Source organism: Mesocricetus auratus, unplaced genomic scaffold (assembly GCF_017639785.1).
Source record: "Mesocricetus auratus isolate SY011 unplaced genomic scaffold, BCM_Maur_2.0 Super-Scaffold_100006, whole genome shotgun sequence".
In the NCBI taxonomy this organism is placed as follows: Eukaryota; Metazoa; Chordata; class Mammalia; order Rodentia; family Cricetidae; genus Mesocricetus; species Mesocricetus auratus.
The window spans coordinates 104,620,009-104,633,061 of record NW_024429190.1 but is presented as its reverse complement, the minus strand read 5'-3'; the positions used below and the strand labels follow the sequence as shown (position 1 = coordinate 104,633,061).

Here is a 13,053-nt window from a genome sequence, read left to right as displayed (position 1 = left end):
TGGTGCCCCAGAGCCCTGACTTTCCTGCTGCTTGTCAATGGACATGTGTGTGGTACAGGTTCAAGTGACACTGAGCTCCATTTGTTGAACAAGTAATATCTCAAAAGAAATTTCCCCACAAAGTTCTTTTTTTTTTTTTTTTTGGTTTTTCGAGACAGGGTTTCTCTGTGGCTTTGGAGGCTGTCCTGGAACTCACTTTGTAGACCAGGCTGGCCTGGAACTCACAGAGATCCGCCTGCCTCTGCCTCCCCGGTGCTGGGATTAAAGGCGTGCACCACCAACGCCCGGCCCCCATGAAGTTCTAATTATCAAAGAGGGATAAATGCTATCCAAAGTTTTCCTGGTTAGCAGGAATATTAATTCTGTAATTCTGGAAAAAGTGCTCTTCTGCAGCCTCTCACAATCTACTCATATGGCATTCTAATTGTGTGGGTGCTGCTCCCTACCCCTTCCTGCCCAACAAGCTGCTGCACAAGCTTCCAGCCCGCCTGACCTGCCCCCCACTGTGCTCGTAGGCTGCTCTGCCCACCCATGAGGTTCAAACTGTTAGATCACACAGTCACCTCCTACCTCTGAGTATGAGCTTCCGGAAGACAGAACTAGTCTTGATTCACTCTTGAATCCAATAGATCTAGCACACTACAAATGTAAATTTAACTACATTTTAACTTATAAATCTGAAAATGCTCCATAAATTTACTGGCCATGGGGGAAATATTAATAAATGGATAAGGCAAACTTAAAATTGCATTATTCCCTTTAAGTACGAGAAGGATCTTATATAAAAAACACTAAACAGTTACCACAGTTCATGTTCAGGGAGGACCAAAGAGGTGTCTTAAAGCAGAAGAGACTGTGACTGAGCATACGATTATTAGTTACAGCGGGGGGGTGGGGGGGTTGGGGGGTGTATGCCACTCATGGATCTCTGAGTTTGAGGCCAGCATGATCTACAGAGTGAGTTTCAGGACAGACAGGGCTAGAGAGAGAAACCTTGTCTTGAAAAACAAAAAAACAAAACAAAAAAGGACGCCGGGCGTTGGTGGCGCACGCCTTTAATCCCAGCACTCGGGAGGCAGAGGCAGGTGGATCTCTGTGAGTTCGAGGCCAGGCTGGACCGACAGCCTCCAAAACAGAGAAACCCTGTCTCATAAAACCAAAAAAAAAAAAAAAAGATTATGATACTTGAAGACACAGTTAAAAAAAAATTGCACACAGAGCTAGCTGAAAAATGAAGTTTTAGGACAAACACTGCTTTGCACCTTTAGGTGTGGATGGTTCTAAGGTCCACAGAGAACAAAAGACAAGATGCTGCTTATCCTATGTCTTCTTAGTAAATTAAAAAAAAAAAAGTATCTAAATCCAGGAGGGACAGGAAAAGACAGAGGCTTCTAGAATTTTATTTAAGTAGGAAGGGCCTCTCTTACTCATTTCAGAAGTGACTCTCTGAGGCCCCACTAGAAAGAGTTTGAAAGAATGTATGCTAGTCAAAAGCTTTTCTTACTATAAAGTTGCACAAAAGTTAAATACAGAGTAATACCTGTTTAATTTTCTCACAACCACTTAAAACTGTCATATCACAAATTTACTATAAATTTGTTTGCCAAAAAGAAAGAAAAGCACACATATATTGATTCAAAATAGTTTTGTTTTGTTTTTAATCGTTTAAAATTATAACCATCAAACTTGATGGGAGTTATTTTAATTGGTATTCTAGTGCATACTTCTCCTAAAGTGTACTTGGTCTTCAATGCATACTTTTTTAAATTAAGAGGAAAAACAGCAAGCAGGAAGGATACAATGCCAAAAGCATCTCAATTTGTTCCAAACAAGCAACTTGTTTTTGTTTTGTTTTTAAAGCAAAATACATAAAACAAAGTGCATTCCTTCCAGGGGCTGGAAGCAGCCTGGAGTCCCTCCCATCCTGGCAGACCTCTGATTGTCACTAGAGAAAACTCAACTAGAAGAGGAGGGGTGAGAGAAAAACAAGTAAGCACTAAAGTCTCAAGAGAAACATCCAAACTGTCTTCCCCAGAGTCTTGCAAAGGGACTAGAGACCACCTGCTTCACCCTGGCCTACACTCTATAAACTTCTGTATCCTCCACTAATCGTCTGCTTTGAGATCTGAGTTGCCCTTAAAGTCTGTAACCGTCAGCATTCTGTGACCGTGTCTATTCTGCCAAGCCAGACACAGTTGGACAGAATAAAGCATACAGGAGCCCTTGGGCCTGAGCCTCCACACCGTCCCTCTCAGGCTCATCAGCAATGGTGACGTGACACGGTCTTACTGTTGGCAGGGTCCTCCCTCCTCCCCACGGCTCGGCTCGGTGCTGCGCTTCACTGCTGGTGGTGACAACTGTCTGGTGGATCTGCTGCCTGTCGCCCTTTCTCAACACCTCATTGTGCTGTAATGCCAGATGGGTCACAAAGAGCAGGAAGGGAGTTGTAGACCCACTATCCCCTGCCTCCCTACAGACTTTCAGCTCTGTGTTTGCAGGCTCCTGTGAAATTCTGACTTCTTAAACACAGTAGCAAGAAAATCAACATGCACTGCATTTAGTACCCACTACACCTTTACGTTCATTCTCAGGGCGGCTCCCAGAGCAAAGGTGCCCGTGTGGCTAAGACAAGCACTGAGGAAAACAGCCCCCGAGTGAGCACCTGGAGCCAGATCCATTTGGACTAGACTTTGGGTTTAGAATTCTTGCAACCAAACTCCAGGTTAATAGGTAGATTATTAGGATAAATTCAGATTCCCCAAGTATATACATTCTCATACAAAGCAATCATCAAAATTCATGAGTAAAACATTTAAAATGGATAAAGCCAATGCTAAGAAAGTGGCTGTTACTTCTTGGTTGCACAGGAGACTCTGTTCTTACGGAGTTTCTAAGCCAACACCATGGCCACAAGACACAGCAACTTACAAAGGTCCTAAGACTAGAAACATCCGAATTTACAAAAGGAGTATCTTGTTAGCCCAAGTTTTCTAGTTCACTTCTTAGTGATTTGCCTTCTTCACTTCACAAGGTCAACATACGTCCTATTGATAAAAGAGACTACTTAGGGATTTGTATGAGTTTGCACACATGGAGTATATCCAGGAGGTAGACAGTTCAAACTCAATGTGTGTTTCCACAGTCAAGACTCTCTCAGCACTTCTGGCAATCAATGAAACTGGAACAGAATCTCTTCATTGCAAGTTTTTGATAAGATGTACCAAGTAAGAATAAGCATCAGTGACAGTTTCTACAACGATTTTATATTTAGATCCAGTCCCTGATGTTGTGTGCCTCTTGGAAACAATGTTGGCTTGATAGGGGGGGTGTGTTTTGAGTCCCACCTGCCTTAAGCTGCTGTATTTAGGCATCACATTAATAACTACAGCGGTTCTAGAGAGCATGTAAAATGTACTTTAGTCTTCAAGTCGTCAGGAAGCTTTGGTCTAATGCCCTTTCCCTCAGAGTGAAAATAATTTTACTTCTAGGAGAAAAGATTTACAAAGGTCAAACTCTGAAGTGGTTTTCTATGCCTGCCTCTATCATAATTCAATAAATATTTACCATGATCATCATTTCCAGAGGTTGGCTAGCACCCTTCCTGGACCCATATTATAAACACAGGGAGCCAAGTACATTGCTAAAGAAAGGCTAAAGATAGAATCCAAAGGCTCCATTAATACATCCCTGTATTTGAAAAGGATCAAGATAGCGCACAAAGGGAAACAGAAGTCACAAGAAACCCACGAAATATAATCAAAACATCGGGGCCCATCCCACCGGTCAAGATCTCCCTAGAAGACCAACATAGCTGTAAAGTCCAGCTTAAGTCAGGTAACTTTTCATGTCTACAAGGGTAACAGAACAGAGTCCATTCATGTGTTTCTAAGTTTTCCAATTCAGGTTAAAGATGGATCACAAAAAACTTGACTGTAGACGAGCTTTGAGAACAGCTGCAGGGGAACTCCAGACAACATACCTCTAATAAATTTATGAGGCTGGCTTTCTCAGAAACAGACCACACACACATGTGAAACATATAAACCTCTTACCCCAATAATGCAAACAAAGCAAAACAAAACAGGACCTCATATAGCCCAGGCTAGCCCAGAACTCACTATGTAGCTTAGGATGGCCTCAAACTTCTGATCCTCATTTCCACCCCCAAGTGCTGGGATTGGAGGTGTGCATCACCATACTCAATTTGATATTAGAATTGTATACTTGAAGTCCTCTACAAAATTCTCACACAATTGTCCTCTTATGTGTGACACCGGGGAGGAGGGGTGGGGGTGTATAATTCTTCTTTAATGTGTCTCCCAATCAGGGTGCAAGGAATTTTTAGGGACACCCTCCTCACTTGTCTAATTTATGACTAGCCTTTCTACAGGAAAAGAGAGACTGAATAATTGTGTGCAGTCAGACAAGACTATTGTGTTCCAACCCTCCCCACCTCAGGACTACGTAAGGTCATGTGCTCCCCCTTTCAGGTCCAATACCTATCATCTCTGATAGTTCTACATTCTGTGATCTCTGAGGTCAAGAAGAGAGACATAATCAAATAGGCGTTGCTGTCACCCTTCCTTTTACTAAGACAACAATGTGAGATCCTATGGACTAGGTATTATGCCCTCATGAGACCCCTTTTGCATGGTCTCGGGAAATTCTATGAAGACAGCCATTCCAAATGAGCCTGTCAATACTAGGTGTTTCCTAGTGTCAAGTATGCTTCTCTCCCAAGGGTATGACACACTCAAGCTTTTAAAAACTGATCTCTAAGTTAGCTCACAGATAATGAGCTGTCACTTAGATGATGCTCCTTCCAGACACACGTGTTGGTGACTTTTAAGACTTGGTTGGAGGGCTTGAGTTAAGGTGGTTCAAGAGTTATTCAAATGAAGAACAGGATCCAGACTACAGACTTTCCCAGTGTCCATAAAAACAAGCTGGGGTTGAGATGAGAAAAGAAAAAAATCACAATTTAAATTTGTAGTAATATTGCCTTATATTTGTATAGTTGTTCAGAATGTACTCAGCTTGCAGTTTTAAAACACTTTCAATTATTGAGGAAAAATGCTTATCGTATAAATCTGTAGGGATTAGGGCAACCCAAAAATAAATAAATAAACAAACAAACAAATAAATAAATAATCAACAAGGAAACCATTTAAAGGAGGCAACCTGTGTATGTATGTCTTTCCTTACCCATGGCTACAGTATAGCAAGTGCTATTCTTCTATAATAGCTAACAATGTCATTATAAGTGAAAATTCACCTGTAGTTTCATGTCAACTTGAGTTTAATTGGAAAAAAAGCCAAAAGAATGAGCTACTGAATGGGAATCTTCAGGCTGTAAATTACATTCAGTTTAAATTGGTTTAACTGAAGACAAGCATAAACATGGCTAGACTAAGGTTTCCAAACTCCTTAACCACCTCTCTCATTAAAATGCCAACCAGCTCTGACTGGCTTTCCAGATGAGACAAAATCTGGGACATTTGGGGAGGCATGGTCATACACTCCATAGCTACTTGTCAATACTTATCACCGAGGACACCACTAAGAAACTCCACACTTTGTGCCATCCCCAAATCCACATTTTCTCTGCTGTGCCGAATTCTACCTGGACACATCTAGAAAACTGGGCTTCACAGAGGATCCAAAGGACACCTACTGATTTTCACTGAGAGCAGAGACTCCAGAAATGAAACAGAGGTAGTCAAACAACTCTAGAGAAAAACAAACAGAATAAAAGCCAATGACACATCTTTCAAAACAAATAGGGAGAGAGAGTAATTAAACTGGAATACCAAACATTGGTCTTTGAGAGGCCACTTAGAAACGGTGACCCAAATTGGGTCAAGATGAAGGACGTAACAGTAGAATTCTTAGGACAAACTGGTTAAGGACTGGTGCGAGTGCCAACATGACATCTTTAAGAAAGCAGGCAGGGCCTTCTAACTTCTGTTATAGTTTTAGCATTCAGTTTAAAAATGGCATCATACAAAAAATGTCACTCATGGCTATAAGCGCAGTCATCAACAGAGGTAGTAAACAAAGAAACTCCTAAGGATAGATTTTTTAAAATGGATCTATACATTCAAAACCCCAGAGCCACATAATTATCCCCAAAATTAACTGCTTTAATTTAAAAAAGAAAACGCTTGAAGACACAACGACAACGAAGCACTGATGCCCAAAACCAGTGCTGACTTAAAGCTGCGCTCTCTCCAGGAAGAGCAGAGAACAAGGTCCAACTACCGTGGAAGGGACAGAGTGAGGGCAACCACCCGTGCTGTCCCGCTGTCCACATCATTCTTCCTTTGCCCATCGATGGGAACTCCTATTTGTAAGGTTTTCCTCCTGACAATTTTTAACTGAAATCTCCTGAATACAAGTCCACATTTCCACTATAGGAGAGCCATTTTTGTGCTGTTTTTGCTTCCTCAGTGAGGGTCCTCCTTCCTGAAAGTGCAAAGAAAGCGAGCCAACATTTGCAGGGCTGACAGCCCCAGGACCACAGCAGCCACCTGTAGAGCAGGGCAAAGGGTCTGCTGAGCTGTGCTCCACAGACCCAGCTCACTCTGCTTGTCCTTCTCAGTTGGCAAACTGCTCATAAAAAGCAAACTTGATCCTCTCTATGTGATGGCAAAGCTTGATAGCAGGGCCCAGCTTTAAGTCCATGCACTCTTGAACAGTGGGAAGGGTTAGGAGCAAGAGGGCCTGCCCATCGATTTCCTGTTGAGGTAAAGAACAAAGTGTCTGTGATATGCACACAAACGCAGCCCTCACGACAGCCCCTGCTTGCACTATCACAACTACAGTTCGCTGCCTCCCTGTTTAATGCCCCCCCCCCCTTCTTTTCCTTTTTGTGAGACAGGGTTTCTCTGTGGCTTTGGAGGCTGTCCTGGAACTCACTCTTGTAGACCAGGCTGGTCTCGAACTCACAGAGATCGTCTGCCTCTGCCTCCCAAGTGCTGGGATCAAAGGCGTGCACCACCAGTGCCCGGCTAAAACATGCCAGAGTCGGTCACCCTGAGAAGCTTTCAGAGTTAGTAATAACATTTTACCAACCTTGAGACTCTAATCTACAGATTCTGTGCAACAGAAATTCAGTATCTGTAAAGCCCTGTAAAATAACTAATTGTAAAAAAGAAACATACTTTTAAAGGACTTTTTCTTTCTTACATTTAAAAAAAAAAAGATTTATTGGTTTATTATGTATACAGCATTTGCCTGCATGTATTCCTGCACACCAGAAGAGAGGGCACCAGATCTCATTATAGATGGTTGGAAACCACCATGTGGTTGCTGTGAGTTGAACTCAGGACCCTCTCTGAGCCATTCTCCAGCCCCATTTTTTTTTTTCCATTTTTCAAGACAGGGTTTCTCTGTGTAACAGCCCTGGCCATGCTGGAACTCTTTTATAGACCAGGTTGGCCTCGAACTCAAGAGATCCACCTGGCTCTGTCTCCTGAGTGCTAGGATTTTGTGTACCATCACTCTTGGCTAAAGGACGCTTTCTAAATCTAAAACTACCTGAAAATACTAACTATAACTAATGTTCTCCTACCTTGTAAAATTCATAAAACCTCCAAAGATGATAAGGCCTTTGTTTGATTTTTGAGACATGGTCTCACTGTATAGCCTAGACTGGCCTCAAACTCACTATGTAGCCCAGACTGGCGTCCAACTTGTGACCCTCCCACCCTAACTACCCAAACACTGAGATAACAGTCAGAGACGTTGTTTTCAATATGGCTACATAACTAGTTGTGTTTCACCATACCTGCATTTAAACTGGTTACCATTCTAGAGCCTGGCATATTAGAAATGCTAACTTAGGAAAAAAAAAAAAAAGGCATTGCCGGGCAGTGGTGGCGCACGCCTTTAATCCCAGCACTCGGGAGGCAGAGGCAGGCAGATCTCTGCGAGTTTGAGGCCGGGCTGGACCGACAGCCTCCAAAACAATACAGAGAAACCCTGTCTCATAAAACAAACAAAAAAAAAAACAACAAAAAAAGGCATCAAATTGTTATTTTTAAGAAGATGAGGTTAATTAAGACATGCCTGATTTTATTTAAATATTAAATTTCAAGGGAAGACAAAGCAACCATCTGCTGCAACTGTGGTACAAGTCCCTCAAGTAAGGAACAGGACTACAACAATCTTTTGTACCAAACCCTGCCTTCCACATCTTGTAAGTTTTGCCCAGACAGTTCTTTGCCACACACATTATTGCTGCTGCCTTATGCTATCCTGATTACCTGATCCAGGAATATTCTTGCCAGCGGCGCACAGTCAGTGGATCTGATGAACCGCACGACGTCCGCCACAGTCCACTTCAGCGGGTTACTGTCCAGGTGGAGTCTCTCGCCAACCTCAATCCTTATTTCCTTCATTCCCAACAACAAGACAAACCAAGTGGTATAAATAATGACCTATTTTTAAAACGTCTCCCCAAAGAAAGTCAATAACCCTTCAAGGCAGGATCTAAAGTAGGCTTGGGACGAACATCCCCACTCCCCTTATCCTCACTCTCTCAGACTGATTTCTTCCAGTACAGATGACAAGAGGCTCCCATGCATTAGTTATTTGAGAAACTCATAATATGAATTTTATCATATTTATTTACATTTCCAGTGTGTTTCTGGACTGTTTTAGCTGCTTTCTGGTACGATGCTAGAGCAAATGGTATTTCAAATGAGAGCAAGAAGAAGAAATCATTTGTTGCTCCTGTTAATGGGACATTTAAAAAGTCCAGTTTAAAATGGTAATTTTGTTTTAGAGGGTTTCATGCCGTCCAGGCTGGCTCTGAACTGGGATTACAGGAGAATGTCACCACACCTAGTTTTACACTGTGCTGGGGACTGACCTAGGACTTCATGCATGCTAGGCAAGCACTCTACCAGCTCCAAAATCTAAGTTAATTGTAGCCTTTAGTATAATATAGGTCATGTAATGTGTATTTATGTACATAGCAAGTGTGCTACACAAGACAGTGGAATGAGAATTAAATGAGTAAGTAATTTGTTTCTAGAAAACTGTACATATTATAAAAAAAATTATTTAAACTTTCCCTTAAACCAAATGGCAGGTTACAAATAAGCGAACAATGAGACCTTTTCTTCTTCTTCTTTTTTTTTTTTTTTTTTTTTTTGGCTTTTTACAAGACAGGGTTTCTCTGTATTGTTTTGGAGGCTATCAGTCCAGCCCAGCCTCGAACTCACAGGGATCCGCCTGCCTCTGCCTCCCGAGTGCTGGGATTAAAGGCGTGCGCCACCACCGCCCGGCCCTTTTCTTCTTATTTAAAACCAGCAACTTCTCTGAGAATGTCCCTTCACAAGTGATCTCCATACAATCCTTGAAGCACATGAAAACCACAGCTTTGAGGATCACTTAAATATTCTTTTTAAAGATTTCTTTGCATTTGTATTTGTGTGCATGCATACAATACCCAAAGGGGCCAGAAGAGGGCATCAGAACTGGGATTCCAGGCAACTCTGTGGGACACACTGCCATGGGTGCCAGGATCCCACCTTGAGTCTTCCAGAACAGCAGGATGTGCCCTCAACTGCGGAACCATCTCTCCAACCCCGGGGATCAATGTAAAGTGACCCTAGAAATCCTTCCTCAGTTTATATGGGAAGAAGTGGAATGCTGGCATCTTAGAAATCAAAGACAGATTTTTTTCCCACAGGTACCTTTGGTGAAGGCGGCTTATTTTCACCATCTGAGACTGAAGCAGCGCTGGGTTCTTCTTTACTCTTCTGTGTGTCAGGGGGCAGAGGGGTGGACACCTCGCTCTGGGTGGGAGAAGAGGAGCCTGACTTTTTCTCTGACACTTCAGATTCTTCCTGTACCTCGTCCTGCTGCTCAGATGTGCTGCCTTCACTTAAGGAATCATCATCTCCATCTTCTGCATCTCCCTCATCTTCCCCCCCACTTACCTAGAGGAGAAGGAGAGAAATCTCACTGAGACTCAAGTCAAACCAGTACTCACTGCACCACAAAAGTATTCACTAGCCAGAGACTGGAATTACAAACATGTGTGGTGCTGTGTGCACAGACTGTGAGCAGGGGTCGTCTGGCCCTGCAGAAGACAGGTGTGTCACAGATTTCATACCTGGGGTGAGCCCACTGGGGTGTTGTCAACAGATGCGGAAGCACGTTTCTTCTTATGAACAAAAATGTTTTTCCGCCGTTTTCTCTTCTTACTGGCTTTTTTCAGGGCACAAGATAAATTACTGTGACCACCAGGTGGCCTCCCAATTCTTTTATTTTTCTTCTTTCCATAATAATGTGCTAAATATAAATGACCAAAAAGAAGAAGAAAAAGAAAAAAAAGTAGCTTCATTATTGTTGTGTACCTCAAAACCACAGGATTCCATTAGCATGGCAGAAAATGGGTATGCGACATTTGTAGTTTAAATTCTGTAACTGGAATAGGCAGAGGAATACATAACTTGATCTGTACTGATGTGTAAAAATCTCATCCTCACTTTATCAAGGCAGAGAGTTCTCAGCCCATCACTCGCTCACAGGGCAACCGCTGTCTGACTCCCTTCGCTGCAGATGAACCTGCTCTGGGCAGCGCCATGCAGCGGGCACTGCCCCGTCTACTGCTTGTCTCGCCCAGTGGGGTTCGTCTTCATGTCATCTGTGCTGTATAGAAAACATTTCCGTAGCTCAGGCTTCACGCTGGTGAGTAGGGTTCCATTGCATACATGCACCCACTCATCGGTTTTATTGTTCATGTGCACTCGGGCCACACCCAGGGTTTGAGCATAATTAATAAAGGTGTAATAACAGCCTAGGTTCTTTTCAGGAACAGTGAGTACTCTTAGCCACAGACCTTTTCATTAGCCCCTCGAGCAAGACTCAAACAGGTGCGTTTTCATTGCTTTACACACATGCCTAATATCCTGCTGACCTTAGGACAGATGTTTTAAACAACTTAGTGTGTACACACAGAAATTCAGAATTGTAGATTTAAAAAACAGTTACACAGATTTATGGGGTACATCATGACATTCCAATATATGTATAATATGTAACTATAAGATAAACAACATACATGTCACTTTAAACATTTATATATTTTTTGTATTAGGATCATTTGGAGTCCTCTCTACTAAGTATTTTAAACATATAATTAAATGTTGCCAAAGGTTAGCCTTCCATATGATTAGTCTAAGAGCTATCTCCAATAGTAACAAGAGCCTTTGTCTTAAAGAGGCAGATGGCATCACCGAGCACGGTCAGGCCTGTCCTGGGCCTCGCACAGGTGTACACACAACGGTGCACACGAACATAAAACGTCATCCCTCCAATCTTCCTGATTATTGTACCCAAACAACCACTCTCCACCCCACCTCCTGCATACTTTCCCCAGGCTCTGGTAGGTGAGAACTATTCTATCATTAGCCCTAGCTTCCACATAGAAATGGGAATATTTAGTATTTTTCTTTGTGTGTGTGTGACGTTTCTCTTATAACACCCCTAAGTTCTATCCATATTACTACAAATCTCAAACTTCCATTTCCCAAGTAACAAGTTATACTGAGCCATTTTCATGTGTTTACTACACATTTCTATAATACCTTCTTCCGTGGCGTTTGTGCAAGCCTTTTATCATTTAAAATTGTTTTCTATGTTACTTAAAAAAAGTAACACTGTAGATTGCACTCAAGATGACACAAGTTCCCCACCGCAGAGTTGTAACTCGCTTTTTGTTTTTGGAATTAAAAAAAATTACTGAGATAAATTCATATATAAAACTCACCTGGTGATCTACTGTTAACTGGCTTCAGTGCCGTAAGTGCTATGTGAAATCATCAACACTAATTCTAGACATGTTTCTGTATTTTTTAATTTTAATTAACTAAAACTCATGTAGCATACAATTAACTATTTTAAGTATACAACTCAACATTCGTATATTCAAAATAGCGTGCAGCTATTATCTCTACATGATCTCATAACTTCCCTTTTTATTGCTGAGTTGTGGAAATTCATGAAGTTTTCTGGAAAAAAATTTTTGGCTGGACACACATATTAAAAATATTTCCCCAGCCAGGCGGTGGTAGCGCACGCCTTTAATCCCAGCACTTGGGAGGCAGAGGCAGGCGGATCTCTGTGAGTTCGAGGCTGGGCTGGACCGACAGCCTCCAAAACAATACAGAGAAACCCTGTCTTGTAAAAACCAAAAAAAAAAAAAAAAAAAAAAGAATATTTCCCCAATATAAGTATTTGGCTTTCTCTTTTTTAAATGGTATTATTCAGAAAACAAATTTTTCCATTTTGGTGTTTCCTTTATGTCATCAGCATTTCTGGGTTCTCACTAAGAAATCTTTGCTTGCCCTAAGGTTTTGAGACTACTGCTGCTTTTTTCTAGAAGCTTTGTAGTTTTAATTTTTACATAAGGCATCTATAATAGGTGTGACGTTGATTTTTGCATACAAAATGAGAGAAGCGCCAGAGAGTCTGGTTTTGTTTCTCTGTTTGGATAGCACTGTTACTGGTGCCATGTTAAACTTAGTTCTTTCTTCACTGTTGGTCACCCTTGTTAAAATCGTTTGATCATGCCAATTTCACTTCATTTCTAGATCCTCTATTTCAAAACTCACTATTTTATTCTACTATTCTTTAATACTTCTATGTCTGAATAACTACAATTGTCTTTTATGGTTAAAAAAGAAGAGTAAGTCCTTCAACTTTATTTCTGTTCTTTTTCCCAGGATGAAAAGTTTGGGTATTCTAAAATACTTCTTATTCTTTCTCAAAGTTTAGAATATAGAGACAAAAACATGCAGCATCTGGCATGGTGGCACACGCCTATAATCTCAGTTACTGGGAGGCTGAGTTTGAGGGAACCAAATCTACACAGTGAGTTCTCGGTCAATCAGGGCTACACAGAAAGAATGTTTCAAGACAACAGCTGGGCATGGCACTGCAAACCTGGGCTACATAATAAGACCTTGTCCAAAAAACCAAACTAAGCCAACAAAGCCCCTACACACACACAAAGAAAAGGGGGGCTTGGGATGGAGC

General features: G+C 41.8%; 1 protein-coding gene across 6 annotated transcripts in view; it reads right to left on the bottom strand.

The window, feature by feature from the left end:
• Positions 1-1,630: 1,630 nt before the first annotated feature.
• The window catches only part of Sfmbt1 (Scm like with four mbt domains 1), a 100,320-nt gene continuing 88,897 nt past the window's right edge, over positions 1,631-13,053 (bottom strand). For all 6 annotated transcript variants that reach the window (XM_040747798.1, XM_040747800.1, XM_040747801.1 and 3 more), the window contains 4 exons: positions 10,127-10,305; positions 9,705-9,950; positions 8,268-8,396; positions 1,631-6,738 (listed from right to left, as the gene is read on the bottom strand). In XM_040747798.1, the coding sequence (XP_040603732.1) occupies positions 6,598-6,738; positions 8,268-8,396; positions 9,705-9,950; positions 10,127-10,305 (695 nt within the window). In that variant the 3' untranslated portion in view covers positions 1,631-6,597. The remainder of the gene's footprint in view (positions 6,739-8,267; positions 8,397-9,704; positions 9,951-10,126; positions 10,306-13,053) is intronic.